The following is a 17,616-nucleotide window of genomic DNA, read 5'->3' as shown; positions in this document are numbered from 1 at the left end:
AAGCCGCCAATTCTGACACTCGCCTGGCCGAGGCCAGGGCCAACATCATGGTCACTTTCCATGTGAGATATTTCAAATCCACAGATTTGAGCGGTTTAAACCAATGTGATTTGAGGAATCCCAGAACTACGTTGAGATCCCACAGTGCCACTGGAGGCATAAAAGGGGGTTGTATATGCAGTACTCCCTTGACAAACGTCTGGACTTCAGGAACTGAAGCCAATTCTTTCTGGAAGAAAATCGACAGGGCCGAAATTTGAACCTTAATGGACCCCAATCTGAGGCCCATAGACACTCCTGTTTGCAGGAAATGCAGGAATCGACCGAGTTGAAATTTCTTCGTGGAGCCTTCCTGGCCTCACACCACGCAACATATTTTCGCCACATGTGGTGATAATGTTGTGCGGTCACGTCCTTCCTGGCTTTGACCAGGTTAGGAATGACCTCTTCCGGAATGCCTTTTTCCCTTAGGATCCGGCGTTCAACCGCCATGCCGTCAAACGCAGCCGCGGTAAGTCTTGGAACAGACATGGTACGTGCTGAAGCAAGTCCCTTCTTAGCGGCAGAGGTCATGAGTCCTCTGTGAGTATCTCTTGAAGTTCCGGGTACCAAGTCCTTCTTGGCCAATCCGGAGCCACGAGTATAGTTCTTACTCCTCTACGTCTTATAATTCTCAATACCTTGGGTATGAGAAGCAGAGGAGGGAACACATACACCGACTGGTACGCCCACGGTGTTACCAGAACGTCCACAGCTATTGCCTGAAAGTCTCTTGACCTGGCGCAATACCTGTCCAGTTTTTTGTTCAGGCGGGACGCCATCATGTACACCTTTGGTCTTTCCCAACGGTTCACAATCATGTGGAAAACTTCCTGATGAAGTCCCCACTCTCCCGGGTGGAGGTCGTGCCTGCTGAGGAAGTCTGCTTCCCAGTTGTCCACTCCCGGAATGAACACTGCTGACAGTGCTATCACATGATTTTCCGCCCAGCGAAGAATCCTTGCAGTTTTTGCCATTGCCCTCCTGCTTCTTGTGCCGCCCTGTCTGTTTACGTGGGCGACTGCCGTGATGTTGTCCCACTGGATCAATACCGGCTGACCTTGAAGCAGAGGTCTTGCTAAGCTTAGAGCATTATAAATTGTATATTTATGTGGAGAAAAGTCTCCAGACTTAATCACACTCCCTGGAAATTTTTTCCCTGTGTGACTGCTCCCCAGCCTCTCAGGCTGGCCTCCGTGGTCACCAGCATCCAATCCTGAATGCCGAATCTGCGGCCCTCTAGAAGATGAGCACTCTGTAACCACCACAGGAGAGACACCCTTGTCCTTGGAGATAGGGTTATCCGCTGATGCATCTGAAGATGCGATCCGGACCATTTGTCCAGCAGATCCCACTGAAAAGTTCTTGCGTGGAATCTGCCGAATGGAATCGCTTCGTAATAAGCCACCATTTTTCCCAGGACTCTTGTGCAATGATGCACTGACACTTTTCCTGGTTTTAAGAGGTTCCTGACTAGCTCGGATAACTCCCTGGCTTTCTCCTCCGGGAGAAACACCTTTTTCTGGACTGTGTCCAGTCCCTAGGAACAGCAGACGTGTCGTCGGAAACAACTGCGGTTTTGGAATATTTAGAATCCACCCGTGCTGTCGTAGAACTACTTGAGATAGTGCTACTCCGACCTCTAACTGTTCTCTGGACCTTGCTCTTATCAGGAGGTCGTCCATTTTCTTCGAAGAAGAATCATCATTTCGGGCATTACCTTGGTAAAGACCCGGAGTGCCGTGGACAATCCAAACGGCAGCGTCTGAAACTGATAGTGACAGTTCTGTACCACGAACCTGAGATACCCTTGGTGAGAAGGGCAAATTGGGACATGGAGGTAAGCATCCCTGATGTCCCGGGACACCATATAGTCCCCTTCTTCCTGGTTCGCTATCACTGCTCTGAGTGACTCCATCTTGATTTGAACCTTTGTAAGTGTTCAAATATTTCAGATTTAGAATAGGTCTCACCGAGCCTTCTGGTTTCAGTACCACAATATAGTGTGGAATAATACCCCTTTCCTTGTTGTAGGAGGGGTACTTTGATTATCACCTGCTGGGAATACAGCTTGTGAATTGTTTCCAATACTGCCTCCCTGTCGGAGGGAGACGTTGGTAAAGCAGACTTCAGGAACCTGCGAGGGGAAACGTCTCGACTTTCCAATCTGTACCCCTGGGATACTACTTGTAGGATCCAGGGGTCCTGTACGGCCCCAGCGTCAAGCTGAGAACTTGGCAGAAGCGGTGGAAGGCTTCTGTTCCTGGGAATGGGCTGCCTGCTGCAGTCTTCTTCCCTTTCCTCTATCCCTGGGCAGATATGCTTATGGGGACGAAAGGACTGAGGCTGAAAAGATGGTGTCTTTTTCTGCATAGATGTGACTTAGGGTAAAAACGGTGGATTTCCCAGCAGTTGCCGTGGCCACCAGGTCCGATGGACCGACCCCCAAATAACTCCTCCCCTTTATACGGCAATACATCTTTGTGCCGTTTGGAATCTGCATCACCTGACCACTGTCGTGTCCATAAACATCTTTTGGCAGATATGGACATCGCACTTACTCTTGATGCCAGAGTGCAAATATCCCTCTGTGCATCTCGCATATATAGAAATGCATTCTTTAAATGCTCTATAGTAAATAAAATACTGTCCCTGTCAAGGGTATCAATATTTTCAGTCAGGGAATCCGACCAAGCCACCCCCGCGCTGCACATCCAGGCTGAGGCGATCGCTGGTCGCAGTATAACACCAGTATGTGTGTATATACTTTTTAGGATATTTTCCAGCCTCCTATCAGCTGGCTCCTTGAGGGCGGCCGTATCTGGAGACGGTACCGCCACTTGTTTTGATAAGCGTGTGAGCGCCTTATCCACCCTAAGGGGTGTTTCCCAACGCGCCCTAACTTCTGGCGGGAAAGGGTATACCGCCAATAATTTTCTATCGGGGGAACCCCGCGCCTCATCACACACTTCATTTAATTTATCTGATTCAGGAAAAACTATAGGTAGTTTTTCCACACCCCACATAATACCCTTTTTTGTGGTACTTGTAGTATCAGAAATATGTAACACCTCCTTCATTGCCCTTAACAAGTAACGTGTGGCCCTAAAGGAAAATACGTTTGTTTCTTCACCGTCGACACTTGAGTCAGTGTCCGTGTCTGTGTCTGTGTCGACCGACTGAGGTAAAATGGGCATTATAACGTCCCTGACGGTGTTTTAGACGCCTGGACAGATACTAATATGTTTGCCGGCCGTCTCATGTCGTCAACCGACTTGCAGCGTGTTGACATTATCACGTAATTCCTTAAATAAGCCATCTATTCCGGTGTCGACTCCCTAGAGAGTGACATCACCATTACAGGCAATTTGCTCCGCCTCCCAACATCGTCCTCATACATGTCGACACACACGTACCGACACACAGCACACACACAGGGAATGCTTTGATAGAGGACAGGACCCACTAGCCCTTTGGGGAGACAGAGGGAGAGTTTGCCAGCACACACCAAAAACGCTATAATTATACAGGGACAACCTTTATATAAGTGCTTTTCCCTTATAGCATTTTAATATATGTAGTCATATCGCCAAATCAGTGCCCCCCCTCTCTGCTTTAACCCTGTTTCTGTAGTGCAGTGCAGGGGAGAGCCTGGGAGCCTTCCCACCAGCATTTCTGTGAGGGAAAATGGCGCTGTGTGCTGAGGAGAATAGGCCCCGCCCCCTTTTCGGCGGGCTTCTTCTCCCGTTTTTCTGAGACCTGGCAGGGGTTAAATACATCCATATAGCCCCCAGGGGCTATATGTGATGTATTTTTAGCCAGAATAAGGTACTATCATTGCTGCCCAGGGCGCCCCCCCCCAGCACCCTGCACCCTCAGTGACCGCTGTTATGAAGTGTGCTGACAACAATGGCGCACAGCTGCAGTGCTGTGCGCTACCTTATGAAGACTGAAAAGTCTTCTGCCGCCGGTTTCTGGACCTCTTCACTTTTCGGCATCTGCAAGGGGGTCGGCGGCGCGGCTCCGGGACGAACCCCAGGGTGAGACCTGTGTTCCGACTCCCTCTGGAGCTAATGGTGTCCAGTAGCCTAAGAAGCCAATCCATCCTGCACGCAGGTGAGTTCACTTCTCTCCCCTAAGTCCCTCGATGCAGTGAGCCTGTTGCCAGCAGGACTCACTGAAAATAAAAAACCTAACAAAACTTTTACTCTAAGCAGCTCTTTAGGAGAGCCACCTAGATTGCACCCTTCTCGGCCGGGCACAAAAATCTAACTGAGGCTTGGAGGAGGGTCATAGGGGGAGGAGCCAGTGCACACCACCTGATCCTAAAGCTTTTACTTTTGTGCCCTGTCTCCTGCGGAGCCGCTATTCCCCATGGTCCTGACGGAGTCCCCAGCATCCACTAGGACGTTAGAGAAAATATGTTTCCAGGATGGCTGGAGTCAGGAAATCTGACTCGCTGTTTATCCTGTGTGCACCCAACAAGCTGGGTGCTCCTGCTTCTAAGCAGACTATTGCTCGTTGGATTTGTAGTACAATTCAGCTTGCACATTCTGTGGCAGGCCTGCCACAGCCAAAAATCTGTAAATGCCCACTCCACAAGGAAGGTGGGCTCATCTTGGGCGGCTGCCCGAGGGGTCTCGGCTTTACAACTTTGCCGAGCAGCTACTTGGTCAGGAGCAAATACGTTTGTAAAATTCTACAAAATTAATATCCTGGCTGAGGAGGACCTGGAGTTCTCTCATTTGGTGCTGCAGAGTCATCCGCACTCTCCCGCCCGTTTGGGAGCTTTGGTATAATCCCCATGGTCCTTACGGAGTCCCCAGCATCCACTTAGGACGTTAGAGAAAATAAGAATTTACTTACCGATAATTCTATTTCTCATAGTCCGTAGTGGATGCTGGGCGCCCATCCCAAGTGCGGATTGTCTGCAATACTTGTACATAGTTATTGTTACAAAAATCGGGTTATTATTGTTGTGAGCCATCTTTCAGAGGCTCCTCTGTTATCATGCTGTTAACTGGGTTCAGATCACAGGTTATACGGTGTGATTGGTGTGGCTGGTATGAGTCTTACCCGGGATTCAAAATCCTTCCTTATTGTGTACGCTCGTCCGGGCACAGTATCCTAACTGAGGCTTGGAGGAGGGTCATAGGGGAGGAGCCAGTGCACACCAGTTAGTCCTAAAGCTTTCTTTAGATGTGCCCAGTCTCCTGCGGAGCCGCTATTCCCCATGGTCCTTACGGAGTCCCCAGCATCCACTACGGACTATGAGAAATAGAATTATCGGTAAGTAAATTCTTATTATTACAGATCTTGCACAATATAGAGGTAGGTACTGGATTAAGATGAACACATATCAGAAACATTAATAGTAAAATCACCCATATACACAACTACTTACCAGCCCGTCAATATGACGGAGAAAAAGAACAGTAATGTTAGCGCCGGCGGCTGTGCGCACCAGCATGGAGCAACACTTGAGTTGCTCAATCAAATTGACAATGTTGTGATATTACAATTCAGTCATTATGAAATGTAGCACTTCATGACTCTACAATGGTAGGATACCAGCACTGTAGATCATACTTGGCTACTTTTGAAAACGCATTTCAGGGAGATGTAAAAGTAACACCTATCAGTGCGGACGTGTACTGCTACATCTGAGAGGCGTGTCATAAAAATGACTTACATTCAAATGTAAATGAGCCCCCAAAGTTAGCAAGATCTACTTGTTGAAGAAAAGACACTGATATTTTGCAGAATTTGTTTGTGTATTGTGCTTTACAAGAGGTTCCATATACTGTAAGTGGCCACGAGAAACTTTATTTAAAATGCATGTAGCCATAGGGATCACTGGGGGTGATGTATGAAAAACGTCCTAACGGACGTTATGTGTCCAGGGGCGTATCACCACATTATCGCGGTGATACGCCCGCAGCAGCCGCCACAATGTATTATTGAGGCCCCAGCCGATGTGGGAGGGCGTTATCCTACCTGTCCCGCGATAGCGCACGTTCCACATTGGCTCGGCGCCGCAATGTGTGCGCATGCGCCCTTCTCCCCTGCTTCCTGTCTGCACCGCCGGAGGCACCCGGCGCATGCGCAGTAGAGCTGTGTGGACCAGCAGAAGAATGTTCAATAAAGTTTATTTAAAAAAAAAATTAAGCCAGTGCACATTTTGCAGACATCGCCTGCCTGGGGGAGGCGTTCCGGCCCGGTGGACTTAAGAGTCAAAAAAGTCACAGCAGAGGCAATGATACATTGCCTCTGCCCAACGTTTGACAGTCACCACTGCGGGGAAGCGGCGGGGGCGCGCGGCGGACAATGCACACAGCGTTACCACGCCGTTCATACATTAGGGGTAAGCGCAAAATGCAGACTTAAGGTGCGCTGTGGTCAGCGGAAACCACAGCGCACTTTCATACATCTGGCCCAATGTGTCTTATAGCCAATGCAGGGAAATGGCACTGATGTTCCCATTTGAATGTATGTATCTCTGATTTATTTTTTTCCTCCTAAGAATGTAACAGCTGCACAATGGGGTTAAGGTGCAATCAGGGAGATTGCTGGACTATTCAGGGAGTGAATGAGATTGCTGCTGTTTAAGGGAGTCTCCTGCAGAATTAGGGAGCGTAGGCAAGTATGCAGTAGATTATGTAAAAAATTTAAAAAATAATAAGAATGTAATTATAAGGTAACGCACCTTCTGATGCTGCAGCGTATAACATGCAGTAAGAAAAAAAGAGCTTATTTAAAGCTCTGTTTGTGAACTGGTTTTCTAGGTACAATGTTCTCCCTGCAAATGTTATCAGTCAGATTAGAAGAGGGCTTTGCATGGGGATTTATGTAACAGAGGCTCTTGCATGTGAATCCAAAAAGTATACAGTGCACTGTTTAAACTCTTCTATCAACACGTTCAAGCCACTTTATACTTAGAACACATCTCCTTTCACTTACTTCTAAGGTTACTGTGAGGCCACAGTGACCTCGTCATACTTACTGCTTTCTAAACTACTGTCATCCTCCTCAGCAATTAATGTGTTTATTTCAGCTCTGTTGCCGATAAAAGATTATACATGTGTTAGTCCAGTATGACCAGTCTTTCTGGCCTGATTTGCTGTTAATAGGCATAAGAATATATGTGCATGCATATTTATAACACACAAGTGACATATAAACTCCTGTTAATACTATTTGTAATAAAGAGTGAGTTGTGATGTTTCTTCAGGGTCTACTAGAATAATACACCACTGCTATCGTAGATTATTACAGATATTAGAAGTCACTTCCGATTTCTGCAGCGTGTAAATAAGCATTTGATCTACAGCCTCTATATCAGGGCTGGCCAAACCAGTCCCCGAGATCTACCAACAGTTCACATTTTCCAGACCACCTAGCTGGTGCACAGGTGTAGTCATTACTAATTAATATGAGCTGCATTCATTCCTAACTGACAATTCTACAGGTCTCCAGTAGGCCTGGAAAACATGAACTGTTGGTAGATCTCGAGGACAGGTTTGGCCAGCCCTGCTCTATATAGTTACATAACTCCTCTATGACATCTAATGCCCATACATCATATGTCCCAACTTTCCCCATTTACTTAATTCCATCAGGTAAGAAGTTATGGGATCACCATAAATGTGACAAGTTGTTTTGATATCAGAAGACCTGTTTAATCAGTAGATTGTTGAGAAATTGTTGTTGCAAACTGCAGGGTACCAGATTTCTGGAAAATCAGATCCCACATGCCAACTCACACCTGGATTCAGTATGATTTACCGGCGGCCGTCTGTCAATATACCAACAGCGGCATTCCAGCCTCCAGTATGCCGGCAGCGGAATTGTCCTGTAGTGCCGGTATGCCGGCAATGTCGGCTGGCGGGATTCCAGCGTCAGTATCCTGACTGCCAGGATCCAGACAGCGGGCAAATGAAACGGATTTTTAAGCAGACAATTTCACCTCCTTTACTAGTTTACTTATTATGCTTTTAGAAGCATTTAGCACTTTCACATACAAGAATAGATGACTCTCAAATTTAGTTTTTAATTAAATGATTGCATTTACTATTAGACAGCAAGATCATTTGCACAGGGCCATATTTACCATGTTTCAAGTGGCATGCTATTTATTACTATTATACCTTCAAAGTATAGCGATATGCAATGTATGTTGGCACTTTAGAGAGGAAAATACAAATCATAATAATAATAATAATAATAATAATAATAATTTCCTGGATTTTGATCTTTTTCATATGGCTGACCTGTGCAACCTGTGGCCCATACTTCAATACATTATCGATTTTTCATGCTGGAGAAGAACAGTCCAGGTTTTAAGGCTATCCATGCTTGAGCACAGGTAACTTAATATGTACCTCAGGCAAGCTGGACTTAAGCATGCATATTACTAAAACCTGCATTGATTGTAGCAGCCGAATTTCTGCATTAATGAAAGCCATTAAATACACACCAAACATTTGTACATAAAGTGGTTTGAAAGAGCAACAGAAAACATTCAGAATATTAATAATATGAAGAAATACTGCTTACATATGTAGCCTACATCAGACAGTTGTGTTGGCTTCTCAGGAAACGGCACAGTACACAATGTTTACGGAAATAGCACAACAATCTGCATTCCTGGCAACCAAACCAGAGTAGGACTAACAAAAGTTGGCATTCTACTGGTTGATGTATTACAACACTTTGATGTTTCCAATACGCACATTAACTTTGCTAAAATGTATTACTTTTATATGTTTCATAAGCTAATAATTGGAATCTGACAGGAGACATGAAACTATCCCCCCAGAGAATTGAGCGGTGCAAGTGTTACATCCTCCACCACTTTCCCATCTCCACCTCTTGCACAAAGAGCCCGCCCATGAGCAGTGATTATTTCCCACCATTTTCATACTGAACATGTGCAAGCCGAGAAGGCTACACATGCCTAGGGGAATTCTGCTGTGTTCACTGTGCCGTACAATCACATACACGCAGTGTATCGCAAGTGGACAGCGCTCAGCACCAAGTAAACATAAAGCCATGATGCCGAAACTGCACACAGATCCCAGTCCCTATAAAATACTGTGCCCAAATTTAAGGGACTGTTGAGCAGATGTACTAAGGCCCAAAGGTTCTCAAACGCAGTCCTCAAGGCACCCCAACAGTCCAGGGTTTAGGTATAGCCACTGCTCAGCACAGAAACAAATTGACTGAGGTGCTTATTAAGGGGTCTATTCATGCAGCAGAGAAAAGCCTTGTTTTGCGTTAAACAGGGCTTTTCTCTGCTTACTGCAATTCACAGAGCGGGTTACCGTGGAGAAGTCTCTGACTTCTCCAGCGGCACCCCCACTCTCTGCCTGAATCGCATCACCATACCTTTGTATGGTGAGTGCGATTCATGAAGGTGCGGAAAGCTCTGCTTTACGCTTCTCCATGGAGTTCAGGTTCGCCATCTCAGGACGGCGTAACCTGAACTGTGGTGCGGAGATGGCAGGGAAGCTCAATGCTTCCCTGATCGCTGCTCTGCACCTCGCGCTGGCTCCACCCCCCGACCTCCCAGCAACCACTGCGGCCTGCCGGGAGGTCAACACCCTGCGCATGCGCAAAGGGACCCGCCGCTGGATCCCGCGCATCGCTGGAAAGGACCGCTGGAGATGACCTAACCGCAGGAGCCCCAGACACCGCAGCGCATCGTCGGAAGGGTAAGTATACATGAATTGCTACTTATCACAGCTATACATTGCATCGAAGCGATGCGATGTATAGTGATAAGTAGCAATTCTGTTTTCGTTTTCTACATGAATAGACCCCTAAGTCACCTGTGCCCAGGCATTGATAAACTTAAAACCTGGACTGTTAGAGTGCCTTGAGCACCATGTTTGAGAACCTCTGTACTAAGCCTTAAAAAGTGATAAAGTGGAGAGTGATAACATAACAACCAATCAATCAACTCCTACCTGCCATGTTACAGGCTGTGTTTGAAAAATGACAGTTAGGAGCTGATTGGCTGGTATGTTATCACTCTCCACTTTATCACTTTTAAGGCTTAGTACCAGCGGTGGCTCCTACCTTGGTGGAAGAGGAGGGCTGCAATTGGCGCTGCTGCCGGGTCTCTGCCACCTTGTCCCCATACTGTGCATGTGCAAAACCACGGCTTTTATGGTCAACATCAGCTGCAGCCCATAGAATCTGGCTATAGCTAACGAGACAGGGAGCTGGTTTTCTACAGGAAGCCAGCTCTCTGCCTATGGCAGCCCGGTCTGGCAGTCCTGGAGGGAGGAAACACCTCCCAGTGGGACTGCCTTGTGTGTCTGTGACTAGCAGGTAGGACTTCCAATAGGAGGTCACTGCCTATCACGGTGAAGCCAGTGCAGTCTCATGGACGGCATCTGGCTTCACTGACAGTGAGCTGGGTGGCGGATTTTACCTGGGGGTACTGCAGCCAATAGAAAAAAAAAGCCACGCTTAGTACATATGTCCCCGTGTTAGAAAATTATGATTTCTCAGTGGTAACTGGTTTGTAAATTGGTTTAAGCAGAAAGAGAGGTTATCCTTGCTTAATAAATATACGCCATACAATGGCGCAAGCGGTAGAAATGATGTCCTGTTAACAAGTTAAACATTTTAGAAGTCCCAAATGCAAGTAGTTCTTGACTGGAGATCACATTATGGTCAACATCAAATAAAAATGAATTTCTTTTACCTTGGGGTAGATGTATTAAGCCTTGGAGAGTGATAACGTGGAAAGAGATAAAGTGCCAACCAATAATTTTTTCAAACACAGCCTGTAACACGGATTGGCTGGTACTTTAGCTCTCTCCATTTTAGCACTCTGAAAGGTTTACTACAATCTCCCACAGGCTACAAGTGCATCATATTTACATTTAAAATTACTAACTAATACTAAAATAACATTACCAGGAAATGTGCTGTGATTAACAACTAGGGGGTGAGATTTATCAAAACTTGGGGAGAGATAGTGTGGAAAGAGATAAAATACCGACCAACCAGCTCCTGTCATGTTTCAAATATAGCCTGTAGTATGGCAGTCAGAAGCTGATTGGCTGGTACTTTATCTCTCTCCAAGCTTTCATACGTTTCTCCATAGTGTATTAAACAACAACAACAACAACAAACTGTTAAAAAAAATGACAGGGGGACGCACAGAACATGTGTGGAAGTATTTACAAAAGGTGTAACTGTATATTCCTAGAGGAGATCGTGAACTACTGTACAAGCCTATTAATACAGAAAGTAACAAGCACATAGGTTACTATGTTCATATTAATGGGCAGTTTGCAGCACTTGTGGAACTAGAGGTAGCAGCACATCGTAAGTATAAAGGCATAGGATGACGAGAAGGGACATTACAATGCTGTATCCAGGGTAGGGGTGTCCTCAGCTCATCGTATATGATGCATCATTCACTACTAGATAGATAGATAGATAGATAGATAGATAGATAGATAGATAGATAGATAGATAGATAGATAGATAGATAGATGATAGATAGATAGATAGATAGATAGAAATAATGTACTGCAATGTGCAACTCACGAAAAGAACTGGTCTTCCTCGAAGTCTTTGAGCAGGTTCCCGAACATCTTCCCGCAGCAGTAGCGCCCCGCACCGAGCCCGGCTCAGCCGTTGTCTGATGATGATGTACAGTGCACGCTCACGCCGTTGGGGACACGATATTATACAACTCAACGTCACATGATCTGTTGTGGCGCCGATGATTGGTTGCTCGCCTGCAGAAGTCTCTAGAGATGGGACCCTCTCCTGTCTCCTTGGCAACCGCTGTCAACAGTGTCTCTGCCAAGATCAGGCCTGGGATGGAAATAGCTAGAATAAAGCCACACAAGTGTCCAGTCAGTGTCATACGTTTAGTTCTAAGATCCACTTTATGCTTCCTGCATGTATTATCACTGAAAACCATGATCATATCTCATATGCAATTAGTAAATGTATAGTTTAGGACATAGAAATGGTTTTTAATAGTTGCCAGCAGCCGTGATTTGTCCATGATGATTTTCAATACTGGCCAGTAGCACAAGGCAACGCAACTGTGACTTTATACTAAGGGGGTAATTCCAAGTTGATCGCAGCAGGATATTTTTTAGCAGTTGGGCAAAACCATGTGCACTGCAGGGGAGGCAGATATAACGTGCAGAGAGAGTTAGATTTGGGTGGGTTATTTTGTTTCTGTGCAAGGTAAATACTGGCTGCTTTATTTTTACACTGCAATTTAGATTTCAGTTTGAACACACCACACCCAAATCTAACTCTCTCTGCACATGTTATATCTGTGCCCCCTGCAGTGCACATGGTTTTGCTCAACTGCTAACAAATTTGATGCTGCGAACAACTCAGAATTAGGCCCTAAATCTATAAAGTAGGAGTCGATCAGCTTCTGCCATGTTACAGGGTGTGTTTGTAAACAGGACAGAGCATATTAGTAAGAGGCTGATTACGTTACATACCTCCCAACTGTTTAGATTTTGTCTGGACCGTCCTGTTTTTCTGGGAATGTCCCGCTGTCCCACCCGCGGGTCACAGTGTCCCACGGTCTGGGGGAAATTGGGAGACCCTCTGCCTCTCACCTGCTGCAGAGTAGCGGTGAATAGACTCTATGCGCATGTGCACAGCATCTATTCACACGGAGAGAGGGACAGGCGGCATGCCAGGAGCACACAGAGCCCCCTACAGCGGCAAAAATGGGGCATTGCCCGCAATCGTGGCACTTCCCAAGAAGCCACACCCCCTACCTCTGAGGTCACGCACCCTAGTGTCCCTCCTCCCTTCTTCAGAAAGTTGGTAGGTATGTAGTTAGGGCTACGGATGATGCCTCGCCAAACATCATGACTGCGCACATATTTGCATCATACTTGCCTAATCTCCTGCAAGCTGAGTGAGACTCCTGATTTTTTGGGTAGTTCCCCCGCACAATGAAGGAGTGGTCAGACCTCCTACATCCCACCCGCTTCCTAGTGAACCGTGCAGGCTGAAGAGATAATGCTGTACCCAGGATTTGCGGTTCTGAATAGAGGGGCGGAGCTAAATTATACATTTTTGGGGCCCTAAAGCTTGAACGGTTATGGGGGCCCCTTTGCAACCAGCAACATCAAATAATGGCCAAAGGGCCTCACTGCGCTTGCAAGAATAGCACAGAGCGCTCAGCACCAGCAAAATTACCTTAATAAATGCCTCCTTGTCCCGGGCTCCGTCTCCGTCTCACTTTTCATTGCTCCCAGACTCCTTCCTAGGACGGACCCTCTCAGGCTCCGCCATTCCTGGGAATGTCACAAAGACAGTGCTGCAAGTATGGTGGTACTGTGTACTGATAAGAAATTGCCAGTACCGCCTGGCTGACCACCAAGCTTGCAGCACGAGCTGAGAGGAGAGCGCAGCGCGGTCCCTCAGTGCTCACTGCTCAGTCCGACTTTGGTCTCCGGCATCTATCTTCTCAACTGAGGCGCCGATTCGTTAGCCTATCGGAGCTCGCGGACTGGCAGCCGCAGCTCCTGATTGGCTGCAGGTCCGCGAACTCTGATTGGCTAACGAACCGGCGCCTCATTTAAGAAGATACACGCCGCCGTAGTCAGACTGAGCACTGAGGGACGGCGATGTGCTCTCCTTTCCTCCCGACACACAGCAGCAGCTGGTGAGCAGGGGGCACAGCCTATCTGGCACTGGGGGCATGTGTATCTGGAATTGTGGTGCATATGTGTATTTGGCACTGTGGGGCCTATGTATATCTGGCACTGTGGTGTCATTTGTGTATCTGGCACTATGGGGGCATATCTGACACTGTAGGAGCATATCTGGCACTGCTGGGGTATATGTGTATCTGGCACGGTGGGGGCGTATCTAGCACTGTGGGGGTAGGGCCGGATTGGCCATAAAGGTGGCCGGGAACTTCCCCGGGAGGCCGGCAGCACTGTGGGGCCGATTGATGCAGCTGGCCACGCCCCCAGTGCTGAGTTACTCACATCCTTTCTGACAGGCAGAGGCAGCTGGCCAGTGCCTGTCAGCTGCCCTGTAGCCTGGAGGAGCTCTGTGTTCTGACATCGCAGGAAGAGGCTGTTCTGACAGAGCTCCTCCCAGCCAGCAGGGGACTAGATAGACCAATGTTTTTTAAAATATTTGCTGACCATAGCCCCGCCCACTTGCGGCATTAGGTCACGCCCCCCGCAGCATTATGGCTGCGATTCGCTAGGCTGTTGGGAGGGGAGTCTTGCTGGCAGGTACCCAAATGTTGGTTAGGGAGAAGGAGCTCATCACCAGGCTTCCCAGCAAGAGCCCAGCCCCAACAGAAGGACAGGAAATCCATCCAGCAGCACTGCAAAAGAACTGTGGCTCCTGGGGTTCTGTACGTTCATCCTCCACAGCTGCTGCAGGCAGTCTGACAATGGGCAAGACAGACCTTTCGTGACCAGGTAAGAGGCGTGTGCACCCACACCGATGCTACCACAACAGTGCAGTGTTCGCAAATACTTGCTATAGCGCGTTTTTTACGCGCTATACGCATTAAGGGACTCTGGTTTGAATAATAGGCGGGTCCCACAGGACGCGCTGTGATGACCGCTGTGTGCCACAACTAATGGCAATCCAACTGTCTCCCCTTCCAATCGCTGTGGCGCACTGGCGATGCCGTGTCCGTGTGAGACCAGCCGCCCACCCAATCACTGTTGTTCAGTCTGGGCATACCATAGACAGGGAGGGCGGAGCATAGCAGGGTTGGTGTCGCCTTCCCTACACGCAGCCGCGGCCAACACCGCAGAGCGAGGAACAGCCCCGTCATAACACATCAGGAAGTACAACAAAGAAAAGGAAAATACAACTCTGCGCTGGACAACAAAAGGCAGCAACACAATACCTACTGGTGTTATCAGACCAGAAAAGTAAATGCACAATGTAAATGGTGGCATTAGATCGCGCCAATTTTTAACGGTAAATAGATAATTCCTGTAATTAACTTCTTACTAGGACCGGTTCAATATATCTTCACCAGAATGTTGACTCATCAACGGGAATGTTCATATGGAAGAGAAACACAAACAGAAAAATGTCCCAATGTGTAGTATATTCTTGATAATAAAAGTCAAAGGGTCAAAGAAATAGTGTAGATCTTCAAATCCTCCACATTTATAGTGATGGAAAGGCGTAATGGGATCACCCAATAGGTGCAGTAGTCAGAGGAGGTGATGCTCACTTTAATTCTTACTTTCAAAAAATCTGGTCCATGCATATAAAGGTATCTTTAAATAGGTCCTGGGATGGCGTCCTCTAGACAATCTTATATAGGCCCCTCCACAGGATACATATAAAGATGGGGAAAAAAGGGTATTCCAATGTGTAATACCGTAATAGATAAATTCTTGGAAAGGAGGTTATAGTAACCCTCAAACCGTGTTGTTAAACGTTAAGGGTCACCCACAATGTGTGTCTCAGTAATATATGATGCTCACTTTCATGCTTACAATAAAAAGATGGATCCATACATATAAAGGTATCTTTAATATTCTTTATCGTCCGGTATAACAATCGTACATGTATGCTTACTTGAAGTAGGCGATGTCCACTCCTATAGCGGTTTCTTTTGTATCTCCGTCCTCATGTATGTGGAAGTCGGAAAACAAACCGTAAAAAAGACCGTTTAAATGTAAAAAAACGGACTTTATTGATAAAAAACAAAAAACAAACAATAAAAATGTTGTATTACACAGAAACAGCCACCTGTTTCAGGGACGATGTAAAAACAACAGCACAGTGTGGCAAATGAATAATAATATGGGCCCAAAAATTACCACTGCCACAAAGAGCTGGATCCCTCAGGTGACAGATCTGAACAACATAGATCAAAAACCACCAACGCGTTTCGACTATTACTGTCTTCCTCAGGGTGTGCTATGTGATCCCAGAGCAATCTATTTAAGCTCTGTTTGTTCCCGCCCCTTTTTATAGAGATATATGGAGATTGCGACAAATGATGACATCTTTCACATGGGTATATAATGTGGACCCATTATACAATTCATACATGTACAAGGAACGCTAAATATACTAAAATAAATTCTTGATATTGACATAAAAGTCTAATTATTCCTAAAAAAACGGGTTACCATGGTAATCGCCGCTTAGCCAATTAGCGGAGACTTTCCTAATTGACACTACATCTCTCCAATGATGTTATGCGCGGGTGGCCTCAGGGTTTATAGGAGCCAATAAGAATAGTGGCGGGAACAGACGACATATTGCTGTGACCGTTCTCTCCCGTCTGGAACGCACAATGCGTTCCAAATCAAACCCGGAAGAGTCTCGGACGTCAGATCCTGTTCCCTTGAAACGCAAAATGCGCTTCACCTCGAACCCGGAAGTATGTGCGATCATCTTCCGTATACCTAACGTCTTAATGGATGCCAGGTCTAGAGAAGCTGTGTTACATACACTTAAACAATTGAAAGTTACTTGGGGGACTATATATAGAACAGAGAACACATACATATAATAAATATATGAATATATAACATAAAAAAGACCTATTTGTAATGTGTCTCTAAACATAAACATAAAACAACAGTGAAAAATATATATAATGGGGAAGAAAAAATAATAAAATATTTTAATATATCTATAGGATTCTTCTTTATAAAAACCATTTTAATTCAAATTCTGCATTGAGGCCCCCCGGCATCAGGGTTTTCATGTTGTAAATAGAGATGTGCACTTGAAATTTTTCGGGTTTTGTGTTTTGGTTTTGGGTTCGGTTCCGCGGCCGTGTTTTGGGTTCGACCGCGTTTTGGCAAAACCTCACTGAATTTTTTTTGTCGGATTCGGGTGTGTTTTGGATTCGGGTGTTTTTTTCAAAAAACACTAAAAAACAGCTTAAATCATAGAATTTGGGGGTCATTTTGATCCCAAAGTATTATTAACCTCAAAAACCATAATTTCCACTCATTTTCAGTCTATTCTGAACACCTCACACCTCACAATATTATTTTTAGTCCTAAAATTTGCACCGAGGTCGCTGGATGACTAAGCTAAGCGACCCTAGTGGCCGACACAAACACCTGGCCCATCTAGGAGTGTCACTGCAGTGTCACGCAGGATGGCCCTTCCCAAAAACACTCCCCAAACAGCACATGACGCAAAGAAAAAAAGAGGCGCAATGAGGTAGCTGTGTGAGTAAGCTAAGCGACCCTAGTGGCCGACACAAACACCTGGCCCATCTAGGAGTGGCACTGCAGTGTCACGCAGGATGGCCCTTCCAAAAAACACTCCCCAAACAGCACATGACGCAAAGAAAAAAAGAGGCGCAATGAGGTAGCTGTGTGAGTAGGATAAGCGACCCTAGTGGCCGACACAAACACCTGGCCCATCTAGGAGTGGCACTGCAGTGTCACGCAGGATGGCCCTTCCTAAAAACACTCCCCAAACAGCACATGACGCAAAGAAAAAAAGAGGCGCAATGAGGTAGCTGTGTGAGTAAGATAAGCGACCCTAGTGGCCGACACAAACACCAGGCCCATCTAGGAGTGGCACTGCAGTGTCACGCAGGATGGC

The 17,616-nt window shown here is 46.4% G+C and overlaps 1 protein-coding gene across 4 annotated transcripts in view; it reads right to left on the bottom strand.

The window, feature by feature from the left end:
- MLF1 (myeloid leukemia factor 1) overlaps window positions 1–11,736 on the bottom strand; it is a 133,658-nt gene extending 121,922 nt beyond the window's left edge. For 2 of the 4 annotated variants that reach the window (XM_063916136.1, XM_063916137.1), the window contains exon 1: window positions 11,608–11,735. In XM_063916136.1, coding sequence (XP_063772206.1) covers window positions 11,608–11,654 — 47 coding nt within the window. In that variant the 5' untranslated portion in view covers window positions 11,655–11,735. Of the gene's footprint in view, window positions 1–7,042; window positions 7,096–11,607 lie in introns of all 4 variants that reach the window. The other 2 variants (XM_063916138.1, XM_063916139.1) reach the window with 2 other exon arrangements.
- Between the last annotated feature and the right edge of the window lie 5,880 nt (window positions 11,737–17,616).

This window comes from Pseudophryne corroboree, chromosome 4 (genome assembly GCF_028390025.1).
Source record: "Pseudophryne corroboree isolate aPseCor3 chromosome 4, aPseCor3.hap2, whole genome shotgun sequence".
NCBI classification, from domain to species: Eukaryota; Metazoa; Chordata; class Amphibia; order Anura; family Myobatrachidae; genus Pseudophryne; species Pseudophryne corroboree.
This window is presented reverse-complemented; position numbering and strand designations above follow the sequence as displayed.